The sequence below is a fragment of the Lissotriton vulgaris genome, chromosome 1_1, assembly GCF_964263255.1.
Source record: "Lissotriton vulgaris chromosome 1_1, aLisVul1.2, whole genome shotgun sequence".
Lineage (NCBI taxonomy): Eukaryota > Metazoa > Chordata > Amphibia > Caudata > Salamandridae > Lissotriton > Lissotriton vulgaris.
The window spans coordinates 2,091,658,087-2,091,676,601 of NC_141685.1; the positions used below are offsets into that span (position 1 = coordinate 2,091,658,087).

At 43.8% G+C, this 18,515-nt stretch overlaps 1 protein-coding gene across 1 annotated transcript in view; it reads left to right on the plus strand.

The window, feature by feature from the left end:
- The window catches only part of ANO2 (anoctamin 2), a 1,660,301-nt gene that overhangs the window by 215,597 nt on the left and 1,426,189 nt on the right, over window positions 1-18,515 (plus strand). The window contains exon 3 of the mRNA XM_086939055.1: window positions 4,520-4,957. Coding sequence (XP_086795181.1) covers window positions 4,520-4,957 — 438 coding nt within the window. The remainder of the gene's footprint in view (window positions 1-4,519; window positions 4,958-18,515) is intronic.

Genomic DNA, 18,515 nt, shown 5'->3' on the forward strand with positions numbered 1-18,515 from the left:
GTTGTTACGGCTCTTGCCACAAGCTCTTTTACTTGATAAATAAAATACGTAAAATTCATTCCTTTTCTTCTGGAATTTCTTCATATCGATTTCACTACATTATGGCGACGAGGACGGGACGAAAAAGTTAAGAGCTTGTGGTGGAGATTTCTTCGGGCGGACTAAACCTTATTTCGAGGCAAGTGTCTATTTTCTTTTAAATTTCAAGAAGCATTCTTATGGTAATTCGCTTCTTTTCTATTTTCGAGCCACGAATTCAGTCTGTGGAGTTTCCAACGTTCTTCAGTAAGGTGCTTCGTGAGGAGGATTATTCGTATTGGTGGAGCTGCACATTCGCACTCGCTAAGCTGCGTAAAGAGTACTTTCAGGCAAGTTCAGAAAGCAGTTTATTGTCAACAGAAGCGTCAGCGTGGTGATCGTGTGTTTTCTGTCATCTTGTATTTCCACAGCGTTGAGGTAACTGAAATGCTGTGACGCGCGCCAAAGCGTCAGTTACAGTTAACGGGATTTCACGGTAACCGTCACCTGTCAAACCGCCTCAGCTGAGTAGAATTCAGTGACGCAGTTGGCACGCCATCGCGTCTGTGACGTAGGCGACGCGACGCCATTTTGAAGCCGATTTTGCTTTGAAAGGCACAGTGTCACCATCGCGTTAACAAAAGGTACTGACAAAAAATCATATTTATATTCTGTTGGCTGAGTCAACATTCAGTTTCACGGATGCTACGCTAAGTAATAATTCAGCGGTCAAGGGTTAAAAGGTTTATTGAACAGAGAATTCAACAGTCAGTTTCACGTGGGACACGCAAATTAGTAATTCAATGGCCAAGTAATGCTTATAGTGTTTTGTAAAACTTACACTTCGTGAACTGATGTGCACGCAGGGTAGTAAAATCAAATGGTACATGTATTATTCATCAAAGCATCATAGGTGTGTACAAGGTTCTTGTTTTAGTAAAGCACTTATTGATTTAGCATACAGGCCTGCCAGCAGCGAATGCATTTAACAAAGGTCGTATTTCAAGTGCTTTGCAGAACAGAAGGTAAAATATTATATGTGTTTAGTTAAGAAACGTAATTAGAACGTGTCTCCTTATTAAAAGTGAACTACATTTCAACTTTAACGTTCGTGCTGTACTATAAGTAGAGTGTTTCTATTCTGATTAAGTACATAATCTAGTGTCACAATTGATATCAGAATTAAAATAGAGCCAGAAGAGGATAATATAGTCATGTCAAGTGAGAGTAATTTCAGTGCCCCGGCTCATTTTCTAGAAGTTCCCGGTAAACCGGTATCAAAATGGAAGGTATGGTACAAGGCTTTCGAAAATTATTTGGTAGCGATAAATGGCAAGAAATTTGATGCTGAACGAAAGAAAGCTATTCTTTATGGACTCTTAGGAGTTGCGGGACAGGAAATGTTTGAAAGCCTACCAGAATACGAACCTGATCCAGGACAATTTATTCCTCTCGACGAGTTCCAAGAAGCAGTGAAGAGACTGGAAAGACAGTTTGATGAGGAGGAAAACATAATGGTAGGAAGACATCGATTCGCTATGAGAAAGCAATCGGAGTCTGAGAATGTAGAGGAATATATTGGCAGTTTGAGAGTATTAGCTACGAAATGTGGATTTGGTGACAGAGTTGATGAATATTTACGTGATCAATTTGTTTTTCATTGCCATGAGATCAAAATTCAGGAGCGTTTGTTAGCGTGCAAAAATCCTTCTTTGTCTGAAGTCGTAGACATCGCGAAGGGTATTGAACGTTCATTAGAAGGCAGAAAAGAGTTAGCCAGGGGAAAAGAGGAATCGTGTTCTAGTGTGTATTATGTTAATGACAGAAGAAGAAGAGAATATGACTACGTAAAACCCAACAGTTCTAACTATAATTCTAATTCCTCCCCTGCGGTATGTTTTAGATGTGGTTCCCTAAACCACAAAGCTGATTCCACTAATTGCCCGGCAAGTAAGAAAAGGTGTACTAGCTGCCTAAAGGTAGGACATTTTGCAAGCGTTTGTGGTAAATTTGACCAAAAGTACAACGGAAGAACAAACATTAATGTGCTGGAAGATTTTGATGAGAACATGTGTTCCAACATTGTTATATAACCTACCCCATATGTTCATTAGTGTCCCACCTCTTTTCCCCAAACCATCACCAGCTTAGTAACGTAATTTAGTTTAGTTTTCCAAACAAACAAGTGATCGTAGTGTAATCATAATCTGGCTTATAAGACTTATTTCATGCAGAGTAGAAAGTTAGAAAAAGTAGTAGTATTGTTCTTTAGACTAATGTATTCATTTCAAACATAGAAATCCAACGGGGCTAAGAAGGTATTTGGTGAAGATGGAAAATATTACTTCCGAATCAATTCATCTTGCAAGAAGCCCTAGAGGTTGACGTTCAAACGGAAGAGGACAACTATATCCTTATCGTTCTACACACAGTTGCTGCGCCTATGAGAGAGACTATTCCACCCCCCTTCAAAATACTAAGAACTTTTGTAGAAGAACACCAGCTCTCCTGGGACATTATTTGCACCTTTGACTCCAGTAAAGAAACAGTGTATTGTAATATGTAAAGAAGGGGGATGTGTCCTAATTTCAGGTGTATGTATATATATATATTTATATATTGAATCAGATTCCCTCCTACACAGCGGGGAACTTAATTCTAACCAGGCGGGGGCAGTATGACTTAGTTGTAGGTTCACACTGTGATTTTTCCCCATTCTGAACCTCACTTTTGGGTTCCAAAGTTATTGTTAGTTATTATGTACTTAAAAGGGACCAGAAGTTTACTTTTTCCAGCATCATCCATCCTCTACGGTTACATTTAAAGTGCATTAGTTATCTACTTATTGTTCCCATAAAAAGGGAGATGTTGTGGGTCTAGTTGTTAACCTTTGCAGTCAGTTCCTAATGGTTGCCAGGCGCGCGGACAGCTGTTAGGTCTAGAAGGTATAAAACTGACGTCATTGGAGTGAGCTGTCACACACTCCGTGACTCCTTGTTGTTACGGCTCTTGCCACAAGCTCTTTTACTTGATAAATAAAATACGTAAAATTCATTCCTTTTCTTCTGGAATTTCTTCATATCGATTTCACTACAGCTGCACACAGTATAGATCACTTGCGTTAGGGGGCGCGTGGAGTTACGTCCTATCTCTGCTAGGTGTATATGGGGCCGTCCGCGGCGCGCGCAGCACAGCCAATTTGGCGGGCAGAGGTCTAGGTTCGCCTCCAGAATGAAAGGTGGGGCCCTCTAAATTATGATTAGAGCATTTGGGGGTCGGGGGAACCCGAAGCGTGGGCGCCGTGCTTTTGAGTGGCCTAAGTTGCTCTCTTGACTCACTTTACACCCGTTTTGCACATTGCAATATGGACTCTCCTCGTCGGCACGCACTACAGCTGTGGATTGAAAGAAGGGACCATGTTCTCACTCTCACGTGAGCTGTAGACAAACCGTGTCTTAGGGGAAGGATGCCCTGCCTCACTCAGGCACCGCGAGAGAGAGAGAGAGAGAGAGCAGGGCTGGGCTCGTTGCTCCGGCGTTGTCACGGTGACCCCTCTAGCGGCGCAGGCAGGTGAGGTACCTAGGCAATGAGAGCAGAAAACCAGCGCCCAGTTTCACTGACAAACAGGAAGACTTCAATTGACGCGCCCGTGACTCCGGGCTTTCTCTTTCTGCTCTCGGTGTCTCCATTTTCAGCCCTCCCTGCAAAGCAGGGGGTGAAGAAAGAAGGCTGAAAGGCAGCGTCCCCGCCCCAGAGTTCAATGCATCGCATTTCAGCCCTTGTTCACCTGTGCAAGCCGGAGGGATGATGCTCTGCATCCAGGCGGCTGTTGCTTCCCGTCGGTGATTCTTTGGGGGAGGACAGTGCATTTGCAGTGCACGCATGGAGCCAGAGAACTTGCAAGGACTGCCAGTGAGTATATGATAAACTGCGGGGGTCATTGGCCCACCTTGTAAAAAAGATGGCAAAGGTGTGCAAACAGGGATACTTCTGTCTGAAATAGCATCTACCGTCATTGTGTAAGCGTGGAGTACCCTTCCACGGTTAGGGAGAAGTCTCTTTCTAGGGAGCTGCTTGTTAGAAATAAGTACTGCAAGAAAGCAATTGTATCATGTTTACGAAGTGAACAGGTGGACATCAAGGTTTCCCTAAAAGTTTTCTTTTATGGTTAAATTTGGAGTATTGCCCACCTGAAACTACACCTTTCCTGAGCTTTGCTACACACCACTTAGTAAGACATATGAGGAATTGGCTATTGAGCAAAGAAGTACCTGTTGATATCAAAAGTACAACTTCAAATACAAAAATGTGCATTGGGTTGATGTCTATTTGTGGACAATGTTAGAGAAAGTGTAATCATTATATGTATACACCCCTTTTGAGACCTACGTGTTGAGGCCCCTAAAGAGGTATAAAGTGTGAATGCTTTAGGGAGGCAATATTTTTTATTTTTTCACTGAGATTGCCAACCCCTAATGCACGCTGTCATTTCATTTTCTAGGTGGTAAATAATTACATTGATGGAAACCAAGGAGAGAAGAGGAGTGGGCAGCACTTTAGTGATGGGAAAAGGAAAGTGGATTATGTTCTAGCCTACCACTACCGCAAACGGCCCTCACACCATTCCCATCCGCATCACAACGGCTCACTTGGAAGTCACAGGCCGGCGCTTGTTGTGTCTAATGGGAACTCTGTGAACCCCGAGGAGCAAGGGAAGGGTCCCCCAGAGCAACCGCTACCTGGGGACCCACAGCAGCACCCCCAAGAGAATCCCCCACAGCAACATCCTGTGGACCCCCCAGGACAACCCCGCCGCCAGGAGGCAATAGTCATTGAGCTCAGCCCACACGATGCACTGGAGGAGGAGAAGAGGATACAGAGGGATGAGTTTGAGCACAACCTCATGGAGGCCGGGTTAGAGATCGAGAAGGATCCAGAGGTAAGAACATCACTGGTCTGTGCACATATCATGCCTGAGGACATGCAGTTTGAGCATGCGGGACAGGCATTTAATTGGGAACATTTTATTTTCTGATTTGTCTCTTTACGTCAAGGGGTATTTAAGCAAGTCCAGGAATGAGATTGTCCTCAACTATTTATGTGTCATACTCATCGAATGATGTTCAAGGTGTGTGTCCCTGGGCAAATCTAATGCTGGCCAATCTTAGGGGTACAATGGTGCGCTCACTAGAAACTCACCTGCAGAGAGGTGTCAACTCCAACCGGTTTGCTGAACAGATTTTTATGGACGTAAGAGATGCCTGTTGATTAAACTCAATAACATACTTTCACTAACATCAGACTCACCAGACGCAAGGGCAGAATATATAGCCAATGGTTAGTAGAGTTACCAGATTCATAGTGTTGATTGTGTAGAGTAGTGTTAGATTTTGTTTGTTGATAGCTAATCAAACCCAAGGGTGGAGCGAGTTCACTGGCCATGCAACATCTCAGATGCACCAGGTAAAACCAGACAGGGATATATTATGTGCAGTCTGAACATTTACTAGTGGTGCCAGCAAAACACACCTCTCACTGTGTGCTCATTGATATTTAAAAGAAGAGAATTTGTGGCAGTTGAGACACAAAACTAGACTGTGCCTTCATTGTCCATTTAAAAAGCAGATCACACTTGAGACAAGTCCATCTGTATCAACGGCTGTTGGTTAACCAGGAAAGCAGGAGATGCGGCAACTGATCTATCATGGTTAGAATTTTGCTCACTGGAAAGTTTATCAGAGGTGGCAACTTAGCAAATGCAGTGTTAGACTTTTCAATCATCAAGGAATAACAACTGCAGAGGGGCTTAATAAGCAAGTGAATGTGTAGGATTTGCTCACTCAAGGCCCAAGTTACCCCACAAAATGGCAGCTCCTAAACCCAAATGACATTCACTCGAGCAAATGGCCCAGCTGACCTTTCAAAAGAGGAGCTCCATGTTCACTGGCCCTCACTGGCCTCCGCCAGAGTCCCATCTGAAGTTAAAAGGCTGGATATGGCCTTACTGGAACAGCAGAGGCACAACTGACCAAAGACAGTGATGGGGCATTGCCAAAGGACACTGACACTCCCATCCGTCCAAACAGACCCGACAAACAGCATACTCTGCATACAAAGGGCATTCACCAGCATTAAAAGGGGCAGTCCGCATACTTATGAAAGCGTGATAACCGCATTGATCTGAACATTAATCTGACAAGTAAAAGAAGAAAATATGGCATAATCATGCCACCCATTTGCACTTTTCAATATGAAGTAGTGCAATTATTTTCCGGTCCAAAACGTATTAGTTGTTTTTTTCTGGGTTGTCCCTTAAAAGTATTCCTCAATGTATGTCCTTAAAAGAGTCGTTTATTTTTCATTTTGTAGTTGAATCGAGTCGTTCTTTTCATTGGTCGTTTTAACCGTATAATTATCACCGTGACAAGAGCGTCACAAAGACATATGTTCTCCATCCAATATGTCCGTCCCAGCGCAGTACTACCCTGACTGAATTACTACACATTAGATGAGGCAGATTTACAAGGCACTTGCGCCACGTTTACGCCACCGTTGCGTGTCGCAACGGCGGCGTAAACGTGGCGCATCCCTGCGACTCATTTACAACGTGACGCATCTAGGCAGATGCGTCACGTTGTAAACCCTACGCCAAATGTGGGCGTTCCGGCGCAGGGTGGGCGTTCCGGGGCAGGTGCGCCTCGCAAAAGTGCCTGCGTGAAATCTACAAAATTTCAGGCAGGCACGTGTGCAACGCTGCTTCGTCAATTCCTTACGCCTGCTTGAAGCAGGCGTAAGGACTGACACAGCACGTTAAGTATAAGGCACAACCGTGCATTGCTGGAGTCGCGTCGCGCTTGCGACGCGACTCCAGCGATGCGCCGCACTTACGTCATGAGATGTGTCACGCATCTGCCTACCCTTGCGCCACGGCCCGCCGCATTGTAAATGCGGCGCATCCGCCGTGACGCAAGGGGTAGTTTTGCGTGACGCATTTGTTCTGGCGCATCCCTGCTGATTTACAGAGATGCGCCAGAACTCATAAATATCTATTTATCTAGTTATGTCTGTATTCTTACACTTGATATCATTCCTTTCAAAAAAGTATTGCACGGTAGCATTGTAAAGAAAACATTTAAGACCTGTATAGCAACGAAACTTTACTGTAAACAAATGCTCATATTTGATTAGTTACACTGATTCATTCACGACAGGTATGCAGACATGCACCTCCGGTACCCAAAGAGTGTTTACTTCGCATTACTGCAGTGGCGTGATTCGGTTCCAGTCAAAGTTTGATTTGCACTTTGCCATGTTGCTTTGAAGTGGAAAATGAGTTGTCAAACTCTCCAAGGAGTATAATCCGCAGCCGTTGCTTAGCTTGTGTTGTGACGTGAGATCTGAGATGCATGGAAGCGTGCACGCTGCCGGCCGAGGAGACAAAATGGACGCCATCTATTAACCTGGTTTGCAGATGCCCGGTGTATGGATGCTTCCAAGTGACAGTCTTTAGCTTGGCTTCAAGATGCGTCTTCAAGGCCCCAGAAGGCACTTTTACAAATGCAGGGGGTAACATGCAGACCACCAAACCTAGATCTTTTTTTCTGAAAATGTTTTTGGCTTTGTGCAATAGCTTACGTTATTGTCAGGATCACAAATCAAGTCGTTTTTCGAGAGTAAGGCACATCTTGTTTTTAGAGAACCTAGAATGTGTCCATTTACAAGCATGCAATCCAGTGATTAAAAAAAAGTCAGAGAAAGTTCTTACATTGTGGCATTATGGGTAGGATATTATTACAGGTGCTTCCAATGCAGCGTTAGCACGTTTTGAAAAGTTCTAGTATTCGTAATTGTAAATGTAGCTTGATTGATTATTTTGTTTTTAGAAAACGCCAATGAGTTACTTTATGGACACGCTGTGGGTTATGTGGTTCATCTAATAATACATGTCTGTGCACCAAATATAAGCTGAGCTTGGAACTAAGAATATTTTCTAGAAGGAAATAGAAACTATTTATTTTGTAATAAATCATTTAAGAAAATACAAGGAAATCACAGTGTGGGGAACTGCATCTTCCAGTCTATAGACGTTGGTTGACCTCTTGGCTGGGGCATCTGTGCGCTATAGAAGTGTTATTAACATAACATAACATAACATGTTCTAATTTATATTGTTTATTATCTCCAATGCAATTTTAATAAACGTCACTTGTCGATGAGTCTGTTTAGCTCTCCATTTGGAGTACAACCACCTAAACAGCTTCCCATGTCATTTTATAGGCATACGCTGACCTATAACACACCTATTGCATTATGCTATAGGTATTTTTTTCTCGTTTCTGATCCGACTTAGATCGTAACTAAAAGCATAAAAAATGCAAAAGTATTTTCTTTTTTAAATCGGGTAGAGGGGGCACAGGCAACACACGGGAGAGTGGGGGAACAGAGAAGCAACAAGGGGAAAGGCGGAGTACGAATGGCGAAGCAACACATGTGAGTGTTGGGGGACATGAAAGCTTGAAAGGTTGGAGGAGACGCGAAAGCAACAGAAGGTCCGGAGTGAAAGCATCACTGTGGTGGGAGAAAGCAACACAGAGGGTGCAGGTGAGGGGAAGCAATGGGAACAAGTACACAGGTGAGCACAAGATAGAAGAGTGCTTCACATAAAAGAAAAAATAGTGATTGAAAAAGAAGCAGTGGAAACAGCACTGCCAGCTAACTGGAGATTGTAAAAAGGCAAAGCTCCACTAAAGGGACAAACATAAGACTGACAAACTGGGACACAAATATGAAGCCAGCAAATGAGTGACCAGTAAGGCCAATCAATGGTAAGCAATGGGCAGGCTCCAAGTCCCTCTGGGTTCGAGGCAAGCCACAATATGCCCCACAACATACAGCGCATGTGCTGTCTGGTAGGCTCAACCACAATAAATGGCCACACAATTACTAGGGCAGTTTGCTTTTCATAAATAAATTGCTACAATGGCACGGCACACAGTCTGGTTCATAATCTTCTCTGTGAGTGGGGGAAGGGACTATCAGGGAGCAAAGGTCTTGAACTCTCATTTCTCAAGCACCGCCTTCTCAAAAATTAATTGGCTCCCATAAGAAACATGGCTGCAGAGATGATGGGCGGCAGATTTCACGCGGTACCCAAGCCATCACCAAATTCGTTCCCCATATTGCCCATTAAAGGAGGGCATGTATGGGCCTGACATCTATACCCCTGGAGTAGAAATATAAATCTTAGTACCTCTGCTTTTTGGTTCACTTGAGTGATGGATCATATGTGGCTTGCATTGTTGACAGTGGACAGTTTTGTTTTGTTCAGTGTGGTGCGTTCCCTCCTGTTGGCTACAAAGTGTTCCGCTGAGATCACTGCATTTGTGTTATATAGTAACAGGTTTTTATTGAGTTATTGCTATTTGATATCCTATTAGAGTGCAATAGCAGCAGCAAAAATGCATGGAGATAGATTCGCTGGTTAGTTAGTTTCTGGGGTTGTATCATCAAGGCCTTTTCTGGCATCGCACAGAACAGAACGCCTATTTTATGTGCATATAGGGCGTAATGTGAATGTATGCTTTATTTTCTGATAGTGCAGTATGGAGGTAATGAGAAAGGTTTGTCTGTCCATTTCTGAGCTGTGCAGTCTGAAAATAAAGAACTCCCTATGAGAAATTTTAGGTCAAATGAATTAACTTTACACCCTGCAGACGTATAATATATACATAAACACTGTCTGGTCTGAAAAAATAGTTGGTGGCAGAGGCTAACCAAACTTTTTCTTTCAGCTCACAAGGATGGTGTCATCAGTGATGTCATGAGTGATGTCACTGACCATGTCATGAGTGATGTAATATGTGACGTCATCAGCAGTGCATTGCAGGCGCGCAAGTTATAGTGAGTCCAACTAACTATAAAGAGGGAATTTCAATGGTTTTATGTCAGTAAAATTTCCAGCTAACTATAACTGGTGTGAAACCTATGGTTTTTTGGGTTTTTTCAGTGAATATATCTATATATATATATATATATATATATATATATATATATATATATATATATATATATATATATATAAACACACAGAGTCACCTCACAGATGGAGCCCACACGGGTGAAATCTTCTGCATAAATTTAATGGAGATTGTACACACAGGATTGCTCCGCCAGCAGCACAAAGTTCATCTGTGTCAAACGCCGACGCGTTTCGGGCTCCTGCCCTTCGTCTCAGGCTGACAAACAAACGTGTTCTAGCGCCATGGAATTGCACCTGGTTCAATAAGTACCGGCCCCAGTGGGCGTGACTGCTCCTGCAGACTTCTGGTACAAGTAGTGCAATTTGAAGTGTTCCTCTTGTGAGGTGGCGTCAGTTCAGTTCTTTAAAAGGAATTAAAACCCCCAGTGGGTCGCTCGCCGCACAGTGCAAATCCTTGTGTATGCTTGACCAAACTCCATAAGCAGCACCTCGTCCCGAATAACGATCCCTGAATTGGTTTCGCTCGGGTCCACAACAGCAGCGGGGCTCTCATCGCGGCTAGGCAAGCCGCTCAATATATAAACACACAGAGTCACCTCACAGATGGAGCCCACACGGGTGAAATCTTCTGCATAAATTTAATGGAGATTGTACACACAGGATTGCTCCGCCAGCAGCACAAAGTTCATCTGTGTCAAACGCCGACGCGTTTCGGGCTCCTGCCCTTCGTCTCAGGCTGACAAACAAACGTGTTCTAGCGCCATGGAATTGCACCTGGTTCAATAAGTACCGGCCCCAGTGGGCGTGACTGCTCCTGCAGACTTCTGGTACAAGTAGTGCAATTTGAAGTGTTCCTCTTGTGAGGTGGCGTCAGTTCAGTTCTTTAAAAGGAATTAAAACCCCCAGTGGGTCGCTCGCCGCACAGTGCAAATCCTTGTGTATGCTTGACCAAACTCCATAAGCAGCACCTCGTCCCGAATAACGATCCCTGAATTGGTTTCGCTCGGGTCCACAACAGCAGCGGGGCTCTCATCGCGGCTAGGCAAGCCGCTCAATATATAAACACACAGAGTCACCTCACAGATGGAGCCCACACGGGTGAAATCTTCTGCATAAATTTAATGGAGATTGTACACACTGGATTGCTCCGCCAGCAGCACAAAGTTCATCTGTGTCAAACGCCGACGCGTTTCGGGCTCCTGCCCTTCGTCTCAGGCTGACAAACAAACGTGTTCTAGCGCCATGGAATTGCACCTGGTTCAATAAGTACCGGCCCCAGTGGGCGTGACTGCTCCTGCAGACTTCTGGTACAAGTAGTGCAATTTGAAGTGTTCCTCTTGTGAGGTGGCGTCAGTTCAGTTCTTTAAAAGGAATTAAAACCCCCAGTGGGTCGCTCGCCGCACAGTGCAAATCCTTGTGTATGCTTGACCAAACTCCATAAGCAGCACCTCGTCCCGAATAACGATCCCTGAATTGGTTTCGCTCGGGTCCACAACAGCAGCGGGGCTCTCATCGCGGCTAGGCAAGCCGCTCAATATATAAACACACAGAGTCACCTCACAGATGGAGCCCACACGGGTGAAATCTTCTGCATAAATTTAATGGAGATTGTACACACAGGATTGCTCCGCCAGCAGCACAAAGTTCATCTGTGTCAAACGCCGACGCGTTTCGGGCTCCTGCCCTTCGTCTCAGGCTGACAAACAAACGTGTTCTAGCGCCATGGAATTGCACCTGGTTCAATAAGTACCGGCCCCAGTGGGCGTGACTGCTCCTGCAGACTTCTGGTACAAGTAGTGCAATTTGAAGTGTTCCTCTTGTGAGGTGGCGTCAGTTCAGTTCTTTAAAAGGAATTAAAACCCCCAGTGGGTCGCTCGCCGCACAGTGCAAATCCTTGTGTATGCTTGACCAAACTCCATAAGCAGCACCTCGTCCCGAATAACGATCCCTGAATTGGTTTCGCTCGGGTCCACAACAGCAGCGGGGCTCTCATCGCGGCTAGGCAAGCCGCTCAATATATAAACACACAGAGTCACCTCACAGATGGAGCCCACACGGGTGAAATCTTCTGCATAAATTTAATGGAGATTGTACACACAGGATTGCTCCGCCAGCAGCACAAAGTTCATCTGTGTCAAACGCCGACGCGTTTCGGGCTCCTGCCCTTCGTCTCAGGCTGACAAACAAACGTGTTCTAGCGCCATGGAATTGCACCTGGTTCAATAAGTACCGGCCCCAGTGGGCGTGACTGCTCCTGCAGACTTCTGGTACAAGTAGTGCAATTTGAAGTGTTCCTCTTGTGAGGTGGCGTCAGTTCAGTTCTTTCAAAGGAATTAAAACCCCCAGTGGGTCGCTCGCCGCACAGTGCAAATCCTTGTGTATGCTTGACCAAACTCCATAAGCAGCACCTCGTCCCGAATAACGATCCCTGAATTGGTTTCGCTCGGGTCCACAACAGCAGCGGGGCTCTCATCGCGGCTAGGCAAGCCGCTCAATATATAAACACACAGAGTCACCTCACAGATGGAGCCCACACGGGTGAAATCTTCTGCATAAATTTAATGGAGATTGTACACACAGGATTGCTCCGCCAGCAGCACAAAGTTCATCTGTGTCAAACGCCGACGCGTTTCGGGCTCCTGCCCTTCGTCTCAGGCTGACAAACAAACGTGTTCTAGCGCCATGGAATTGCACCTGGTTCAATAAGTACCGGCCCCAGTGGGCGTGACTGCTCCTGCAGACTTCTGGTACAAGTAAAGAACTGAACTGACGCCACCTCACAAGAGGAACACTTCAAATTGCACTACTTGTACCAGAAGTCTGCAGGAGCAGTCACGCCCACTGGGGCCGGTACTTATTGAACCAGGTGCAATTCCATGGCGCTAGAACACGTTTGTTTGTCAGCCTGAGACGAAGGGCAGGAGCCCGAAACGCGTCGGCGTTTGACACAGATGAACTTTGTGCTGCTGGCGGAGCAATCCTGTGTGTACAATCTCCATTAAATTTATGCAGAAGATTTCACCCGTGTGGGCTCCATCTGTGAGGTGACTCTGTGTGTTTATATATTGAGCGGCTTGCCTAGCCGCGATGAGAGCCCCGCTGCTGTTGTGGACCCGAGCGAAACCAATTCAGGGATCGTTATTCGGGACGAGGTGCTGCTTATGGAGTTTGGTCAAGCATACACAAGGATTTGCACTGTGCGGCGAGCGACCCACTGGGGGTTTTAATTCCTTTTAAAGAACTGAACTGACGCCACCTCACAAGAGGAACACTTCAAATTGCACTACTTGTACCAGAAGTCTGCAGGAGCAGTCACGCCCACTGGGGCCGGTACTTATTGAACCAGGTGCAATTCCATGGCGCTAGAACACGTTTGTTTGTCAGCCTGAGACGAAGGGCAGGAGCCCGAAACGCGTCGGCGTTTGACACAGATGAACTTTGTGCTGCTGGCGGAGCAATCCTGTGTGTACAATCTCCATTAAATTTATGCAGAAGATTTCACCCGTGTGGGCTCCATCTGTGAGGTGACTCTGTGTGTTTATATATATATATATATATATATATATATATATATATATATCATCACACGATTCCAGCAATAGGTACCAGAAAAAATGGCCAGCACACAGATGATGTGATCTGCTTTCTTTATTTCGTTTCCGAACCCCCCTACACCCCCGACAAAAAAAAAAAAATATATATATATATTTTCCACCAACCAGTCCTGAATTACAGCATTTTCACCGCAATATTCTCAGGTACAGACCACAAAGGCACAATAGGATTCGTCAATCAATGCTTTATTTCTCCACTTGTCTCCAGCATGACGCGTTTCGGCTGCGTCACTGCAACCTTGTTCATCATCATTCTCCAGAAAGAAAAATGCTGTGTGCCTGATTCGATAGTTTTCATGTAGGCACTTTATTTTCAAATCATTGGTGATTGGCAGGACATCACAATTTGACATGTTTTGGCTCAAGTAAAAAGCCTTGCTCACATATGGGCGTCATTAACCATACCCTCCTTAAAAGTGACCATATACAAAAATAAACAAAAAACTCTCCTTTCATCATATAGGGCCTCATTACGAGTTTGGCGGTTTGGGAGCGGGCCTGCCCACTCCCACACCTCCAAACCTGTGGTCCAACCTTGCACCAGAGTAGGAGTTTTCTCCTGTGTGGTGTGCAGTTCCTTTGCATGCCAACGGTGGTGCCTATGAAATAGGCACCAGAATGGGAACATAAAATCAGTACCTGCATGTCATTGACTGCTGAAGTCCATGCCATGCAGGTACTTAGGTGCATGCATGAGGCACATGCTGTATGGTGCAGAGGCATGAGGGGGCCCTACCTTGTTTGCTCACTTCTACACTTTTTGAGCAGTCGCACCGCCATGAAAAGTGTGGTGGTGAGGAAACTCATAATATGCTTGGCGGGGCTGCAACAGCAGCATACTGCAGCCTCAAGACCACCGCGCCACAGCCAGGTATCTTTGACAGTTGGGGTGGTCCCAGGGCAGTCCAACCACCCTGGTCGTAATAGGGCAGTCCGAAGACCGCCACCACATGCCCTTGTGAGTCTTACAGTCCATGGACTGCCAGACTCGTTATGAGGCCCATAGTCTTTTCTCTTCGTTTCACTGGTCATCCCATTTTCGGAATATCCGTTGTATATTGCATTCAGTTTCGAATTATTGACAGCAAAGCAATAGATTGATGTACAACTATCAGCTTTAAGCACAGTCATGGCAGTCTCAATTTGCATACATCTGTGCAAACACGATGTACATATAGATTAAATTCTCCCTTTCTCTATAGTATTCCTGCTAGCAGTGTTCACCACTTTTCCTTCTTGCGCCATTTGCCTCTGGAATCCACTGGTGTTGGTCTTATTGTCTCCACTCTGTGTCCCTTGCTCAATGCCGCTTCAAATGCTGATTTGAGTTACCTCATTACCATACTGCTTCGGCAGCTGTGGATGGGTCATGGCTCCTGAACATAACACCATCACACCACTTTGCCGTTTTTAGGAGCACACCAACCCTAACAGGGCGGCCTAGGTGGGCGGGAAAGGACACCCGCTTCATGTACAATCACTTTCCAGAAAGGAAAAACGTTGTGTGCACTCTTCAGATAGTTAAGTTCAGGAGCTTGTTGACAGTCCATGTGGAACCAAGCATTCACCTGGAAGACGTTTTCATTACATTGAATATTATTGCTGTTGGTTCAGAGTAGGACCAAATTGCCGATTTCTTGACCATGACAAACTGAAACAGAATAAGGGTGCGGTCTGAAAACACAGATCCTTTTTTCTTTTTTTTTAAAGAAGTAAATCAGAAGTACTTTCAACATTGTCATGGAAACACGTTCTAAGTTGAGCGTGGCTGATCTCAGATATACGTTATTTGATGGTCAATGTATGTGATTTGGTTGACTTAGAATCTCGTTTAGAGATAGGGGGCATTGCTTAGAGGCTGAGATGGTGGAAACATGCCTCACCAATTATGCAACAACATACTCGCCATATTTAAAGAATAAAACAGGTTCAGCAGCTCTTATGCTGCAAATGCTCCTGCCCCCAAGACAGGAGTAAATTGGCTAAAACACATAACACCAACCATTCCACCTTGATGTGATGACATGGTTGACTTCTTCGCTCTTTTTGTTTTATTTCCCAAGACACTCCCCTCACACCCCCAAATCAGAGGGCTGTTTATGTGAGGAAAACAAAAACAAATAATCAATTTCTACCTAAAAATGTTTTACAACAGTATTGTGCACAAATGGCATTGAGATAAAAAAAAATGCCTGACTTGACATTTTTATTTGTGTTTCTCTGTAGGTATAATAGCAAATAATCGCAATATAAACTCGGATTTTTCCTCACTGCATTGTTTGGATTTTATTTGCGTGCATTAATCAAATACATTTCAGAACCAACTCCAAGCGTTACCCTCAATATTGGTATACTGTGACAGATAAAAGAGAATGTTATCATTGCTGTAACTCAGCTTTGAAGCTACCACAGATTCCCAGGGGATGCCTCCGTAAACTCTTATATCCTGGGATAAACAATTACACATATTAGTTCTTAAAACTTGCTTTTCTCTCAGTTGTCACTCAGGTAGTTAAACAATGTTAAAAACTTTCCACTTCTAATCTTTCTGAAAAATGTGTTTATATGGCTCTCATCAAACTCAAAGACACAAGTCTGCATAGTCCTATCAATGTTTGATTAAGGCAGCAATATTTTTCCTGAATCAAGAGGCAGGTTTGCCAGTTCGGTGCAATGTAGCTTTCGCAATCCTGTATCAGTCCTCTTCCAGGTATTTTGTATTGGTTGCTCGTGGGAAAATTCAACAACCGTAATAAAATGGAGCATGCGTCTCCAAACCTTTCTGTGAAAAGAGATACTTATATCCAATGAAGAACATCCGAGCTGCTAATATTACCACTGTTGTAAGAGACACCACTTCACACAAGAATGAATTTGTGTAATTTTGCCAAACATTAGCATAGTTAGGTGAAAGCAAATTAGGCACATTTCCCACACCTCCTGTAAAGGTCCATGTCAATACACTTCCTTATGCTCTTTGGTTACCAAATGCCTAATTAACAAGCATTGGTAAATGCATTATGTTTCGCCTATATGATTAATAATAAGCTGTTTTGTGTTGTAAGTTGTAGCTTGCTGAGTAGTTGTACAATATATGTTACAGAAAGTCTGTTAAAGTTTTATGACTTGTTTACGTACAAAAAGGCAATGTATTGTGCTGTTACAAGTGGTATAGTGCCGATAAGTAATAGCAACATTTTGAAAAATGAAATGAAAGAGGGAAATAATAGAATTAATTGATGTAATTTCAATGTTATGTGTTAGAGGAATTCTTGCAACTTTTTGGCCCAGTGCCATTGTACCTGCTGTACAAATCAAATCATGCCACTAGTGCCTGCAAGATAACTGCATTTGTGACTGCTTGTTTAGTAATAAAAGATAGCATAATTTAGTGTTTAGAGGAGTTATGATAACTTTTGACCCGGTTTAGGAAAAGAGAACATGTAGCAGCGGGTTTTGTGTCTGTTTCACAAGGACAAACTTAGACGTTGTAAAAATGAACTAATTAACATTGTATATGTTCCTGATATATTCTGTTATTTTAATATAATGACACTGTTGTATTTCATTATTATTTCATATTTTTATCTGTTTTTTTTACCCAATTTCTTATACATATCAAAAAAGTGACTGTTCGTGCAACATAAATTATGTGAGTCAATGATACAAAAAATACAAAGCTTATATACAACAATTATTCGAATACAGAACCAAATTCCCATTCAAAGCGTTTCGGCATATGCCTTCTTCAGGAAATCTGTATTTCTTTCACAATAACGATTACTGTACTAGAGTCCGTTAGGACTAACTCTGCTATGTTGATGCTGTAGTTAGTATGTGTCTCTTAGTCTCTCTTATATGTTGCTCCCCGAAGACAAATACATGGAGGATGAATTTGAGAAACTTCTCTTTGTATCCTTACGAACAACGATAGGGGGTATAAAATAATTGACTGTAGAGAGAGATCTTTTACCCGCTGGTACCGAGAACTGTGCTTAAATAAATGTTAAGTGGAGGATGGTGATAATGGATTCTTCTGAGTCTTTGTGTTGTGGATCTGGGACCATGGGCTGGTATACCTTGTTACATAGTGGATCTTGAAAATATGAGCGGCAGCTTCCACTAGGCAACTTTTGACTCGGTGCCACTGGACCTGCTGCACCATTCAAATCATTACCCATTTTGCTTGTACATTAACTGCTCTTGTGCCTGCCTGTTCAGTAGTAACATTTAGCAATAATCTGGGCTTAGTGGGGCCCCTAGAGCTTTTGGCCCCAGTGCCACTGCACCTGCTGCACCTTTCAAATCAAGTCCCTTTTTAACTATAAGGTTACTTGAATAGTGACTGCCTGTTTAGTAGTCAAATACAGCAATATTCTGTGTTTAGAGGAGTTTTGAAAACTTTTGGGCCTGGTGCCACTGCACATGCTACATTATTGAAATCATGAAACCTAGTGCTTTCTAGATAACTGCACGTATGACTGCCTCTTTAGTTGTACAATATAGCATTATTAGGTGTTTAGAGGTGTTCTTAACCCTCCTTCCTGCAAGATAACTGCACTTGTGACTGCCTGTTTACTAGTGAAATAGAGCATTTGTTGGTGTCTAGTGGAGGTATGACACATTTTGGCCACAGTGCCCCAGCTCCTGCTGCACCTTTTAAATCAAGCCCCTTTTAACTCAAAGGTAACTGCAATTGTGGCCTCCTGTATAGTAGTAAAGTATAGCAATATTAGGTGTTTAGAGGAGCTCTAACAACTTATGGGCCAGGTACCACTGCACCTGCTGCACCATTCAAATCATGAGCCTGTTGTCTGCAAGGTATCTGCACTTGTGGCTGCCTGTTTAATAGTAGAATATTGCATTGCTCTTGTATATCAACTTTATTTTTACAGTGCAATGTT